The following is a 15,753-nucleotide window of genomic DNA, read 5'->3' as shown; positions in this document are numbered from 1 at the left end:
CTTCAAATAATTTATCCTATTTAGGTTTATTTTTTACTGAGAAACTTTTGTCAATTTATTGATTATTATATAACTTATGATTATATGCTTATCATAAAAATTATCTTATTTAAGCACAATTATATTTAAAATTAAATGAATAGAATATTTTGTATTTGAATTGATTTGGAATCTAAAATTTTGAAGAAATTATGCCCTTATAAGTGTAAATAGTTCTAAGGTTATTTAAGTCATTTTAATAGAAAAAGAGCTTATCGGCACTTTTTTATCAAATACTGTATCAACTTATTATCAATTTCAGCACTTGTACCCAAACACGTAACTGCTTATTTATTAAATCAGTTTCAACACTTAAAAGTGCTTTTCAGCACCTATTTCAAATCAGCTATTTCAAATCAGCTAATCCAAACGGCTCTTAACATTACCATTCTCGGTAAAACTTTAACAAATTGTATTTAAATAAGCATACATAAAATAAATATAAAGAGGAAATGACAAACAAGAGAGAGAAGCATTTGACACTACAAAGTCCAAATAGTCCAACACAGCCAGATTGCGTAGGCGAGTGGCAGAGAAAGGAGGAAGGAGCAAAATCATGGGCATTTCACAGAGCAATAGCAACAATAGAAGAAGAAATCATGCTTATTATTATGCCTACAACCACCCTTGCTCATACTCTTACTACGATACTCCTTACCATACACACCCGCCTCCGCCTCCGCCTCCCCCTCCTTTTCCTTTTCCACCTCATCTCCTCCCACCCCCACCACCCTCCTACTCCTACCCCACTACCTGCAACAACTGCCCTAACCCTGTTGTGGGTAGGTCTTTTTTTGCTCCATATCACAACAACACTGACTGGTCTGGTTCTGGTTCTTACCTGCTTCCTCAGCCTCAGGCTCAAATGGTAGGTGGGTTGGTAGCCCCACCTACCCCATCACCCTATGCTGAGACCCAACAAGCCAAGAAAGTTAGGAGTGGTGTCAATGTGCATAAAGATTCCTTAAAGCTTGAGATTGATGAGCTGAACCCACATCACCATTTGGTTTCGTTTGTCTTTGATGCTCTCTTTGATGGAAAGTAAGTTCTTTTCCTTTGGTTCAAGATTTGATTTTTTATATACTCTGCTTTTCTTAGTTACTGTTGTTAGAAATATGATGTTAATTTTGAACCCAATGTTTAGGTACTAACAATAAAAGATGAGATCTCTTTTGAACCCAATTGAATTCATAGCAAATGAATTTAGGCTCCTAGAATGAAAGATGAGATCTTTCTTTCCTTTTGTGCTTCTCTAGTTAAGGAATTATGATCTTGCACCTCAAGTTTAGTCACCAGTTTGTCAATTTTGGGATCTCTTTCATAGGAGTGTCTTTACCTCTAGGTGGTCGAAAATTCTATTATTTTCAAGTAGCTCCCAAGATTCTCTTTGTTTTAATGTTAGAGTTATCTGCTTATCCAACTTGGGCAGAAAGATTTTTGTTCTTGTTATGGTACTAATGGATATTGCTTGACTCGTGCGGTGCTCTCTCCGAGACCTTACTTTTGCTAAACATTGAAGTTATATCTGCAGATTCTTTAGAGTATTGTATCTTACTTCAGAATTGGTGAAGTCTATCGGGCTTAAGATTAGTGGGCTAAGATGTTATGCTATTATTCGTGTTCCGCATTATTGATCAAGTTTCATTCTTAAAACATAATATTAAGATAAATAGCTCCCATAACGTCGGCAAGATACTGGTCCGGAGTTGCCTTTTCTACTCTAGAGCTTCTTGACTCCAAGAAATGGCAGTAACACATGAATTTTGAAGTAAGAGCTCTATAAGCAATATTGACTAGTACGGATAAATTCAACTGTTATTGGTACACTTATATTTTATCCTGTGTCTGCGAGGAATCTTTTTAATTTGATTAAAGATTAATCTCTAGTTTTAGCAAAAACCAATTTGTCTAAATCCAAATTATTGAGTATTGGAACGAAATAGACCCAAATACGGTGCAGCAGATGTAAATGATTCATATAGTTGACCCCAACTAGTTTAAGATTGTGGTGTAGTAGTTGTTGCTTATGTAATTTCGCGTGTACAAAGTGACTCCTCTTTTGTACCTTCAGTTATCCTTTTGAAAGTATCTTTAAGACTTTAACTACGTGATGTCTCTTTGTGGTTAGAAAAGCACTTGAGATTGTTTAGTGTCGATTCTCTGTTTATTATTATTACTATTATTATTATTTCTTGATAAGCAAGAAAAAACTTCTACTATTAAATTAGCTTGCCAAGAACTAAGATAGTGCTCGACATGTACAAAAGGTCAGCGAAAAATACATGACTTCTATATATTGGAAATTAGCTTGCCGAGCACGGTAGCTGTGTCACTGCTCTGTTTTCTATTATTTAATTTAATAGGGGAATTGGCTACCCTTCTTTCTATGTTTAGATGTAATGGGGCTGATCTAGGAACGAAGGCAGGGTAGAATCGTTCCAAGAGTAATAGTTCAGAAATCACTGTCTGATTTTTAGTTTAAGTAAAAGAACACATTCGGTTTGAGTCTGATTTTTAGTTTAAGTAAAAAACAAGGGTGATATCCAAAATTGCAATAATTATCGGGGTATCAAGTTGCTTAGCCATACTATGAAAGTCTGGGAGAGAGTGGTAGAGCTAACGGTGAGGAGTGTGTCTATTTTCGAGAATCAGTTTGGGTTTATGCCGGGGCGTTCGACAACAGAAGCCATCCACCTTGTTATGAGATTGATGGAGCGGTATAAGGAGAGAAAGAAAGACTTGCATATGGTGTTCATCGACTTAGAAAAGGCGTACAATAAAGTTCTGAGAGAGGTTTTGTAGAGATGTTTGGAGGCTAGAGGTGTACGTGTTGCCTACGTTAGGTTGATTAAGGACATATATGATGGAGTAAAAATCTGAGTGAGGACGGTGGGTGGGGACTCGGACCATTTCCCGGTTATGATGGGGCTGCATTAGGGGTCGACACTCAGCCCTTTTTTGTTTGCTCTGACGATGGACGTACTGACGCACCACATCCAAGGGGAGGTGCCGTGATGCATGCTATTTGCAGATGATATTGTATTGATTGACGAGACGCGAGACGGTGTCAACGCACAATTAGAGGTATGGAGGTAGACCCTGAAATCTAAAGGTTTCAAGTTGAGTAGGACCAAGACAGAATACTTGGAGTGTAAGTTCAGTGGCGAGACTCAAGGAGGGGAAGGGGAGGTGAGGCTGAACTCGCAGGTCATCCCTAGGAGAGAAAGTTTTAAGTACCTTGGGTCTATTATTCAGGGGGTGGGGAGATTGATGAAGATGTCACATATCGTATTGGGGCGGGATGGATGACATGGAGTCTTGCTTCCGGTGTTTTGAGTGACAAGAAGGTGCCACCGAAACTTAAGGGTAAGTTCTACAGAGTGGTGGTCAGACCAACGATGTTGTATGGGGCTGAGTGTTGGCCAGTCAAGATCGCTCATGTCCAGAAGATGAAGGTAGCAGAGATGAGGATGTTAAGATGGATGTGTGAGCACACCAGGTTAGATAGGATTAGAAATGAGGTTATTCGCGACAAGGTGAGTGTGGTCTCTATTGAGGACAAGATGCGGGAAGCGCGACTTAGATGGTTTGGTCTTGTGAGGAGGAGGAGCACAAATGCCCCAATAAGGAGGTGTGAGAGGATTGGACGGCCTATGGAGAGGTAGGGGTAGGCCGAATAAGAGGTGGGGAGAGGTGATTAGGCAAGACATGACGCAACTTCAGTTGACCGAGGACATGACCCTTGATAGGAAGGTACGAAAGTCGAGGATTAGGGTAGTAGAGTAGGTAGTCTAGAGTGTTCATAACAGTAGTATTGGCACACAGTCTCACTTGCTGTTAGTAGTAGGTTTTTATGACTAACCGTTGTTTTCTTTCATTGTTGATCTCCTTACCATCTTGTTGTTTTTATTCTGCTTTTATATGGGTTTTTGGTACTGTCCCTTGTCTATATTTTCATTAATATGGTGCTTATGCTTTCCCAAGCCGAGGGTCTATTGGAAACAACCTCTCTATCCTCACAAGGTAGGGGTAAGATCTGCGTACACACTATCCTCCCCAAACCCCACAGTGTGGGATAATACTAGGTATGTTGTTGTTGTTGTTGGTTTGAGTCTGAGCACAGAACCTCAACTCACGTGAAATGGATGTGGGAAGATATAATAGCCGAAAGAGATGCATAGTAATCTCTGCTGAATAGTTTCACGTTTGGTTGCTGTTTGTAAATTTTGGTTTTTCCACTTGTGTTGCAATAGATCGAAGTGTTTCAATTTGGCCTCTAAATTATTAAATCCCGATAGATCAATGAATCTGTTAAAATTACAGGCTCAGACTTGTTTTAGCTCACATGAGCTATGCTACTCATTACATATCAAGAGAGATTGTGGAACATAGGTTTGTGCTAAAAAAGAAAAAAAGAAAATGAAAGAAATTAAATAGAGGCCTAAAGTATTTCTCTTATAAACCTTGTAATGGTCATGTAGTTGCATTGCTTTATCCATTTAGTGACACTGTAGATTATGCAAATTTTAAAATTGAGTAAGATACTCTCGTTGACAGAATTAAGTTTGTTTCACTCGGACCATATTATACGACTTTCTTCTCTTTTGTTCTTCTTAACTTATAAAAACAAGTTTTCATTTGAGTTTAGCATGATGAATTTGTTGTAGACAAATTACTTAGCATTAGAATAAAGTGGATCTAAATAGAGCAGAATGGATACTGAAGATTCATATAGTCTATTCCAACTAACTTGGGGTTGATTCCTTGTTGGCTTTTTGTTTACAATGCGTCGTTTCTTTCTTATGAAAGTTTATAATTGAACTGTTGTTTGCCTTCAAATACACATAGTCCATTCTTGAACTCTGTTCTTTTGTTTTATTTGTTCTAATGAATTTGAAAATCATCAAAGGGGTACATTACTTGTATCATGTTTCTAAATTTTGATAATCTAAATGCTCTATTTTCTTCTCACCATCGTCACTGGGCTTCTGAGTTTGACCATCAAAGGAATTTGATTGAAGATTTTTTTAGTGGAAGAGAGTTTCATACTTAAGTTTCAAAACAAAAAAGGAGATAGAAGATGAGAAAGGGGAAGATTCATCCAAGATGGCCTTAGAATTTTCCGGCAAGTTGAGAGAAGAAAATCCCCATGCTCCATTTTCTTCTTCGAAGTTCGAACAGCTAGCTGGACTTGTGTGAAAAAGAAAAGGGGGACTTGTGTGAAATAATGAAATAATGAAGTAAAAAGGAAGAAAATGGGCCCACATTATCTATTTGGGGTTTCAAACGCGGAGTTTGAAACCAAAGTAATAACAAATTGAACTCAAGCGACCAGAATAGGTAGAGAAAAAGGATGAATGAATGTATATGTAGCGCATGAATATATGCGTTGTACATTAACGGCGTCAGTTACCCCGTTAAGGTATAGTGCATGAATTTCATATGCTATACACTTCCTTTTTACTGTCCAAATTTTCTGCCTATCTAAATCATTCTCTGATAATTCATTGGTATAACGCATGTTATATGCTCATTTTCTGACTTTTTGAATCACAACCCTGATAATTGTACTAAAAAACACCTATCATATGCACATTTTTCAGGTGCCAAAAACGCTTTTAGTTGCTTACTTAAGTCGGACTTCCATTCTTAGAGAAGTCATTCTTAAGTAAATTTGAACCTAATTTGCCTTTGTTCTTCAACATCATATATATTTCTTTTCATCTTCTTCAATCGATACAAAATTCTATTTGAATCTTTCTACGATGACCGATGAACGAAGAGTTAGGGTTGCATTATACTGGGGCGGCGAGACTGTGGTGGAGAATAACTCGGTGTACTATAGTTACTCTTCACAAAGTATTGTTAAGTTGCTACTCACATTGGAGTACCAAACATTGGTATCTTTGATTTGTAAAAAATGAGTGTCAGTAAACATTCGGTGAATCTTAAGGTAACCAGAAGATATTCGTATTCGCTTACTCTACAAGGTTTCATTATTCCTTGAGCCAAATGTCTATAGAGGTAAGGTCTGCGTACACACTACCCTCCCAGACCCCACTTATGGGATTACACTGGGTTTGTTGTTGCTTACTCCACAAGGTGTGGCTTGTTATGCCGAGTTTAACATCGATGATGATGTAACTTTGCAAGATTTTTTAAGGACTCCAGATGAACACAGAGATGTTCTTGTGATAAGCATGCGGGAAGACAGCCATGTGTACGGGAAGTACGATATAAAGATGTTTATTGCCATTGGGGTGGATGCTAATGGCCAAATATCCCCTCACCCCCACCCACCCAACTTTGCTATTTGTGCTAATGGGAGTCACGAGATTTGGACATAGTTTCTAACCCACTTGGAGGAGCACGTTATAAGACAGCATTCGGGTATTTGTCTAATATATGATCGTCACGCTGGGATTTTAAGTTCTGTGAGTGCTTTGGATGAATGGAAAGAGCCATATGGCTACCACCATTATTCTGTTAAGCACTTGAAGGCCAATTTCCTGCGCTCTTTCCGAGCAAGAGACTGCATGATTTAATGTGGATGGTTGCAACAGATTATCAAGAAAGGAAATTCTTGATGTGGACGAACAAGCTTATCTTTGGTTGGCTATTATTAATGTGGAGAAATGGACTCTGCATAAGGATGGTGGCAGAAGATGAGGATTTTAACTACGAATGTCTCAAAGTCCTTCAATGGATTGTTTAAGTCTGCCCGTGGACTGCTGGTCACTGCCATGGTGCGGATGTCATTCAAGTAGCCGGTGGAGCGGTTCTTTGATAGATCACACAGTGCATCATCCTTGGTTGAAAGGAGTGTTCAATTTATGCCAAAACCGATGCAACGGTTTGAGCGTTATAGGAAGTGGTCACAGTGGCATACACATGTTCAATATTGTAGTGATCGAAATATTTTTGAAGTTCGAACCAGTTTGCATCAAGGCCGCGATAATAATACTCACACTATCAATGAGAGTATGCAGTTATGTACTTGTTATAAATGGACGGTTTTCACATGCCATGAAGTGCTTTTAGCATACTGGGTTCACGGCGACGAGGTACATTGATAGAGAATATAGTGTGGTTGTGTACGCAAGCACCTATAGTGGGCACTTCCAACCATCGGGTTCTAATTCTTATTGACCACTGGAACCATTTGCAATGGTTTGTAACAAGTCATGTTTGCACTGCGGGGGAGTACAAAAAAGAACATGGATACCGAACCAAATGGATGTTGCGGATAGCATATACGCCCGTAAATGTGATCTATGTGTCTAACCAGGGCACGATCGCCGTAAGTGCCCTATAATGGGTTTGGGCTGCGGTGGCAATTCAGCTTGTGGTGGCAGTTCATCCAAACTTGGCATTTATCAGGCATACTATTAGTTTTTGTAGTAGTGTGTTTGTTAGGTACAGTTGTTTATAATGGTTTGTTTGTAATATTCAATGAAATAAAAATGTATTTCCAATATTTTTTACTCCATTTGACACATTAGTATTGGGAATTCAAAAGACTACATAACATATAAAATTAAAACAACTAGACATTTTCATTCATCATTGTCGGGCACTATTTCATAGTTATTTTCCTCGAGGTCTACGTCTTCATTTTCATTGTCTTTGTCTTCTCCTTCAGCATCTTCTTTGCATCCGTACGGACCTAGGGCATCAAAATCTTAACCCCAATTATCACACATTTGTATTTCTTCACTATCATCAATAAGACCACTTGCTTGGTTTCTACAACAATATGACGCTCCAATGTCCAACGTCTGTGGTAGATATTTTGGTAGGCTCTCCCACTCTATAATTGTTGGGAAAACCGGATAATCAAGATCTCTGTGTAATTTTTCATTCTCTAATAAAGCCTGTAGACATGTGATTTTTGACCCTTCCCAAGATTTTACATATTTTAGCATGTAAATATTTAGTTTAGGCCTAATATAGTTATTTCAACTAATTTCGACTCTTTTACTTTATTTCGTCACAAAAATGAAAATTACAAAAAAAAAAAAATTATTTTTATGTACCTTTCATAAAGCTAAAAAAAATATACAAGAATAGTACCTTATTTTTATTTTAATATGATATTTGAAAATACCAAAAAAAATAAGTTTGTTTTAACAGTTAGTCTTATTTTAATAGCTATTTTACTTAAGTAAGATTAATTAGTAAATGAGGTCGTATTTTTAGTCTCGTTTACCGAGAAAGAATAAATTTGGGCTCAAACAACCCATTTTAGGCCTAATTTTCGGACTTAGCCCATAATAACCCAAGCCCAATACCCCTAAAACCCTAGACTTAGACTATAAAAAGACCTAGAACCTAAGGACCTAAGACCTAGACTTTAGAAAAACACGGACAGACCAAAAAAAGAAGAAAAACGGAGCAGCAGCTGCACTGCTCTTTTTCTTCAATGCATCTTACCTTCTTCAACCTCCATTGAACCCTCCAAATACCCATAAATCAGATGTAGAACACCAGCCCAAAATTACATGAAAAACTCTATTTCCAGCCACGGAAATAAGCTGAAAAGCTTCTCAAAAAGGAGCTAAAAACTCAACCAAGACCCTTCTGCAAAATCAACCCAATAATATGGCAAAATAGAACAAAAAACTCAATCCAGCCAAAAACTCCATGAAAACACCTGAGTTACACCACCATTTTAGCATCGAAAATGCAGCTGAAAATAGCCGCAAATCAGCCGCCGAACCAGCTGCAAAAACAGCACCAAACAGTCCCCAAACCAGCTCCAAAAACAGTCCAAAAACACCAGCTAAATCGACTCCAAACTCAGCTAAAAAACAGCCCTGCAAGACCAACAAAAGCAGCCTAAAAACGTTGCCCTCAAACACCCCAAAACAGTCCCCTTCTCCTTCATCTAAAGCCACCCAAACCAGCCCTCAAACGAGCCACAAACCAGCTGAAAATCAGCTCCAAACAGCCAACCAAACACCTGAAATTTCAGTGCTCAACCACCATCCAAACCCGGTCGAAATAGTAAAGCTTTCAGTCGAGATCGCGGCGAGTTTTCGATGCTCCGTTCGAGGTCTCCGAGTGAACGGGTCTGTTTGATTCAACTTCATCGCTTTGTTCCTTTTGTAAGCCAGTTGGAAGGTCTTTGATAATTTGAAAAGTTAGTTCTTCTTCTCCTTTATTGATCTACTTTTCTTACGTTTTTTTTTTCCTTCTTATTTCTAGGTGTTGTTTTTCTTTTCCGTCATATTTTTGTTTGGTTTGTTTGAGAGTATGTTAGTTAGACTAATTTGTTTATTTTATTTTATGTGTTGCCTTATATCTATATAATTTTAATGTTTAAAAACTTTCCATGTGTTTAGTTCCATTTTAATTCTTAAAGAATAATTTGATAGTTAAAAACAGAGAGGCAGAAGGATTCGGGAGCTGCGTGGAGTTTTAGGGTCAAGATTAGTGAATAAACAAATTGGTCCATTAAGCTGAAATGTTGTTAAGCCCATTTCTATTGAATAAATATTTGTATGTTGGCCAATTATATTTAATTAAATAAACATTATCTCCCCTTAACCAAATACCATCACACTCATTGTTCCCTTGTAGCTGTAGTACGAAATTAGCATAGATAATAATAATAATAATAATAATAATAATAATAATAATAATAATAATAATAATAATAATAATAATAATAATAATAATAATAAAGCGTGATTAATTGTGGACACGTACGCGTGACATAATTATGATTTTCAAAATAAATCGAGGTGTGCCATACACAAACAAAAACCCATAGGCTATGGCCCTCACATTAATATTAATTTAGATATTAAATAATCATAATACTCGTAGTTTGCTTTAGGCCCGATTTAGACTATTGTTGTAATTATGTATACGTTCGCGTAACATAATTGCAAATTTAATTCTAAAAAATAACTCGAGGGATGCGTTTGCGCAACTTCAACCAAACTTTTCTTAATAAAATAAACCAAGCGTTATTAATTGTGGACACGTTCGCGTGACATGATTTTTGACGCGCCAAAAGAAAGGAGTATACGTACGCGTAACTCAATTCTTTAATTATGAACAAATCAAGTGATTAAAAGCGGTAAAAGATAAATGCACATAGGTCCTAAATGCCTAAACCTTCTCCCGGGTTAACAGAATTCCTTACTTAGAATTTCTGGTTCGCAGACTTTCAAAATAAAGTCGAAATTTCCTCGATTTGGGATTTTAAAAAATAAACCGGTGACTTGGGACACCAAATAATTTATTCCAAGTGGCGACTCTGATTAATTAAATAATCCTATTTCAAATAATGTCACTTTAATTGGAAAAACTCCCATATACCCCTCGGGGTGTAAAAAAGGAGGTGTGACAAAGCCCAATGTTGGTCTTCAGTCCCTTGGAGGTTGTTAAGATCGTCCAGTGCATGATGGACGACTAGTACCTTTTCCTTCTCTAAGATCTCCTTCATCAAATGCCGAATAACGTCTGGTTCATCCCTGTGTTTGGAAGTTTGTAACGTTGCCGACAATGCTTTTGGTACAGCTAGACTATACCAACGACATAAGATCTCGTAATCGCACCTTTTTGAGTATAGGGGTTCAACCATAGGTTTTCACCCTAAATTCGCACACCTTCTGCTTTGTGGAATGAGCCTCCCCCACAATAATGTATCCTACAATTTTTATGATCTTTATGTATGTTAATGAGTTTATTTTCTAAGGGACGTAAAACATTATACCATTTATCATCCACAAAATCAGTATAGCAAACTAGCATATTTTTTTTTAAGAAAGGGATCGATTGTGTTCACTTTCTCACCCGTGGCATGTGGATCTTTTGAGCTACCTTCACCCTTTTGTCTCTTCTTAAACCATTTATTAAAGGTAAGTGGCACTTTAGAAAGGCTTAGTGAAATGAATAATTTCAAAAATAATTTGGTTCTACTCATCAAGATCGAAAATATAAGTAGTACGACATAGTGCATGTACAAGATGCGTTGTTCAGTGGTACCACGAATATTATCTTATGTACTTCAGAAACGGTACAAATTAAATTATAGGGAAGCTTCGAGGTGGATTGGACTAGAGAAAGGCTGTGAAGTCTCCAACCGAGGTGATGTCTCCTTCAATACATGATGAAAATATATTATGTTCATGTTAAACAATAGTACTATAATAGTGATATTTTAAAGATTGATAGGAATAAAGGCGTATATGCACTTGTACCGTAAAGATTCTTTACTAGTACGACAAGGCGTGAATTTAATTTGTACCGTTTCTAAAGTACATATTGATAATATTCGTGGTATCATTGAATAGTGCATCTTGTACATGCGCCATGTACTACTTATATTTTCTATTTGTTTAGTAGAACCAAATTATTTTTGAAGTTATTCATTTCACTAAGCCTTTCCAAATGCCACTTACCTTAAATAAATGGTTTAAGAAGAGGCAAAAGGGTTAAGTTAGCTAAAAAAATCCACATGCCACGGGTGAGAAAGTGAACACAATCGGCTTTCTTGAAAAACACTAGGTGATTATGTCCTATCTGCCTGAGCCTTGTTAGGTAGAGTTACCCGGTATCTGTGCTAGTGGGAGATAGCAGGTACGCGATGCAAACCAAACACATGTTTTATATTTTACCCTATATATCCCATTTTTAGTCCACCAAACATCTACCTAAAAAGCTATATCCACCAAGTAATCCCGTCATTACTTTATCCCCATATTATAATCCCAATATAACTTGTTCACCAACCAAAAGACCATTAGCGTCTTCCTTGGTGTATAAATAGTGCGGCCAACTGACTGTTAATTGAAATATTATGACATGGTATGACTGTTGGAGAGTTTGCAGTAAATTTCTACCAGATATATAAAGTGAATTCTCAAAGCTTTGAATGAGAGAACAAGTGAATTCTGTCATTATTGCTTACCACAGCATTCATAAGGTATCATTGTGTCATGGGAGCGTACTTGTCTAAGCTCATCAGTAAACTACATGTGAGTTCAGTTAACACACTAAAAAGAGTGATCCAGTCATGCCTCAGAAACCTTGACTCTAACTCTTGTTCATATGAACCATCATCCTCCATAAATACTACCAAAATATGCATCCTTCTCTCTCACCGGTAAGACACTTGAATTTTCAACTAACAGAAGCTTTCCTCCTACCTCTTCGGGGTTCAGAAGCTCTTTCTTATTTTTGTCTCTATAACATCTGTTGGGACTAAAGGTAATTTGAATATATCTGCATCTTGCTCAGTGGCATCACATCGTGGCGCTAGATATCATGTTCTAGTGTAACCCTTGATTAGTCTGTAGCCCTTTTAAGTCTTGGGAAGAGAAGAATTTCTTGAGGTGTTTATCTCGTTCGCTGGAATTAAAGAGGATTGAGGCTTACATCTTTAATCTAATGAGGGCAACATTTAAATGTTGGGGATGGACCACCTACAGAAGGAACTTTTGAGTTTTACACCCACAAATTATGGACAGAGAAGAATGCTCACTATTTTTACACCAAAAACGACCTACCTGTTTTGTAATTTAAACTGCATAAAGGATTTCCACCTAAGATGTTCCTTTTGGTCAAGATTTTTCCATTCGAAAGCAGGTGGCATGTTCTTCACAGCTTTCATTTCTGCTTGCATCATTATGTGTTTGTAGTTTACACATATGTCAAGCTGTTGTCATCAGTGTTGTACAAGATTCTTCTTATATAATTCTTATGCATATGAGTGCGAATCCACTTTAATCTTTCTACGGAATCAATCTTCTCATTTATGCATATACTAGAATTGCATGATAAAAGTAAAAGATTATGTCCAATTTGAAGTGATCCAATTGATCCCTCGTTGCTGCTCGAAGGAGCAGTAATATCGCCAATAAGTATTTTGGATTTTGTCAGCTCTTTTGCTTTAGCCTGGTATTTCTTTTTTTCTTTTTTTTGTATCAAAGTTGACTTTTTCCCTCTCTCTTGTACTTGCATCTTCTTGATGCCTTTTTCTATAAAACTCATTACTTCATCCAAAAAAAACAAACACCAATAAGGCCTTAGGCTATCACTGTGATCAGAAAGAAGAGGATATGGAGTAGGCAAAAGTCAAATATTGATAGAAACTTTGGACCAGGAAAAAAATAGGAAAATTGATCAAATGGAACATAACCTTTTGGAGTTGCCACATCCCCCTATTTGCTTTCATATGGGAAATTACTAAATGGTACCCAGAAACATATTTTGGTCATGCTGTTCTGTGTAAATTATCTTTATTACATTTCAGAGTTTTAGGGAATGTCTTTATGTGGTTCTTTTTTGTGATCAGGTAAGAATATGTTATATTCAATAACATGAGGAGATATTTCTTGCTGTTATTCAAAGTTGGAACAAAAAATGTCAAAAAGAGTTTAGCGGAATACTTACTTGAGAAGTATTTAAAATTTGCCATGTCTTATTCTCTATAATTGGGTTTTAGATATTAGTCAGATGATAGTGAAGAACTGCTTGGAGCCTCAAAAGAAACAATGTAGTGTCGTGCAACTTTGTGGCACTTCATTTTACAGAGGTGAAGTGGTGTTCATATAATTTGATTTAAGGTAGTATGTGGTGTTATATGCAGTGGGAATTATGCGCTCCAAATTGGCAGGAGAACCAGTACATAATAGTTGTCTTATAGCTTACAGATAGACTATCTTATTGTTGAATCCTTGATGTTTAGATCATGAACTGATTACTCTTCTTTTTGTTTTCCCCCTTTCTTTGTACAGCATCACGGTGTTTTATTTTGTAAAGGAAGAGCCTCATTGCAGATTTGTTCCATTATATCCCCACGTCCATGTACCTATAACAATTCCTTTCCAGAGAGGACTTGGACAGAAATTTTGTCAGCCTTCTGGGACGGGCATTGACGTAGGCTTCTTTGAAATGGACGATCTCTCCGAACTGTCATCAGAAAACAATGTTTTTGCCCTTGTAATAACTGCTACAACCTGCCTTCCATCTTTTTTAACGGAGGATCATAATAGCAATACTCAGCCTAAAACGTCCCTCCATATGCAAATTAGTCAAGCTGTACTGGAGAAGGATAATGAAGGGGCTTTCAGAGTGAGAATCATCAGGCAGATTTTATGGGTTGACAATGCTCGCTATGAGCTGCATGAGTTATATGGAATTGGAAACTCTGGCCCCGGTTATGAGAACGATGGCTCAGGCAAGGATTGTGTAATATGCATGACTGAACCCAGTGACACAGCAGTGCTTCCATGCCGACATATGGTGAGAACCACTAAACTCTGTCCTGGTTTTTCAATAAGCACCAAACTGCTGCATTTGCTTTCTTGCTGAATGTGGATTTCTTTTTTAGTGTAATGCACTACACTGGATAAGAACCTATTGCGGCCTCCATTTCACCTGCTTTATTTTTTCCATACTCTTTTCTGGATAAGAAATTTTGAGTTAATGACAAACTTCCATTGGTTTTTAGTGCTCAAACTTTTACTACTATCTGAGCTATTCGTTTAGTTTCCAGTTGTAGATCAATTGTCCATCTCAAACTTAAATGTAAAAAATAGCTCAGACTGCCGGACATACTTATTCCATTGGTCGTTGATAATGCTGTTTTTACTTTGAATGTAAATCATATTCTTGCCGCATTTCCAGTTATAACAAAATTCTCTCTTCATCCTGTATCATTTCTGTAATTGGAAGATATTGAGATAGACGATTGATGTAAATGACTTCCAACTAGTAGTTACTCAAGATACAGAAATAGGTTGGCTCCCTTGCATCACTTGCATTTTTACATATAAATGTCTCTGAGATGCTCTAATGGGTTCTATATTCGGCTTTTAGATCTTAGTTGCTCTTTATTGATTGATAACTTTCATATTCTCCAGTGCATGTGCAATGGATGTGCGAACACATTGAGACTTCAGTCAAACAAATGTCCAATCTGCCGGCAACCTTTTGAAGAGCTCTTAGAGATCAGGATTAATAATGGTGATACTGATGAGTGAGCATTTCCTTGCAGTTAAACAAAGTAGCGAGCCTAATCTCAGTCACCTGCGTTTTCTGTTTTCAATTCGTAAATGTTTGTCACTATATAGTTGTAAATCTCACCATACGTGTCTTCCTGGCCAATCGTTTTCGTTGGCCAACTATTTGTTCATTCCTTGTGTTATACAGCATTGTAAATATAACCTAGGCTAATGGCCTGGATTGAGTTTGTTTCACTATTTACTTAGTTAGCTAAGTGGCTCCTGTCTCACTATTTACTAAAAGTTGTGCTGCTCTGGAAATAAGGTGCATGAGCACATTCAGGATTGTTTGATATCTGAGTAAAAGTTAACATTCTTCCTTACCTTTCCAAATGTCCTACTACTTTTGAATTTTACTACCATTGCTTGCAGATTCAGACAGTTATTGGTAACCTTTTAGGCTTTATACCTTAGTCAAGATGACAAAAGATGGTTATTCAAAAATCAATAAAGGAAAAACTTTGAACATTCTAGACATATATATTTCATTGCAAACATCCAAAAAAGGGTGGTTGGGAAAGAATATTTGGCATGGAAGTTAGCAGTAAGCAAGACAAATATGTGCAGCATCTCAAAAAGCTTCTGTGGGGTTTTCTGAAAGTGAGAAGATATACACAGTTATGCAGTAACATTTTTGTATCTTAGTTAAAAACTTTGTACATATACACTGGCTTCTCCTTGCTTTGGGGACCAT

General features: G+C 37.1%; 1 protein-coding gene across 1 annotated transcript; it reads left to right on the top strand.

The window, feature by feature from the left end:
* The first annotated feature begins 494 nt into the window (after positions 1 to 494).
* On the top strand, positions 495 to 15,380 carry LOC107764583 (putative E3 ubiquitin-protein ligase LUL4). Its single transcript, XM_016583178.2, has 3 exons — positions 495 to 1,080; positions 13,791 to 14,298; positions 14,919 to 15,380. The coding sequence occupies exons 1-3, from the start codon at positions 596 to 598 to the stop codon at positions 15,036 to 15,038; spliced, it is 1,113 nt and encodes a 370-aa protein (XP_016438664.2). The 5' UTR covers positions 495 to 595; the 3' UTR covers positions 15,039 to 15,380.
* The last annotated feature ends 373 nt before the right edge of the window (positions 15,381 to 15,753 follow it).

This window comes from Nicotiana tabacum, chromosome 7 (assembly GCF_000715075.1).
Source record: "Nicotiana tabacum cultivar K326 chromosome 7, ASM71507v2, whole genome shotgun sequence".
Taxonomy (NCBI): domain Eukaryota; kingdom Viridiplantae; phylum Streptophyta; class Magnoliopsida; order Solanales; family Solanaceae; genus Nicotiana; species Nicotiana tabacum.
This window is presented reverse-complemented; position numbering and strand designations above follow the sequence as displayed.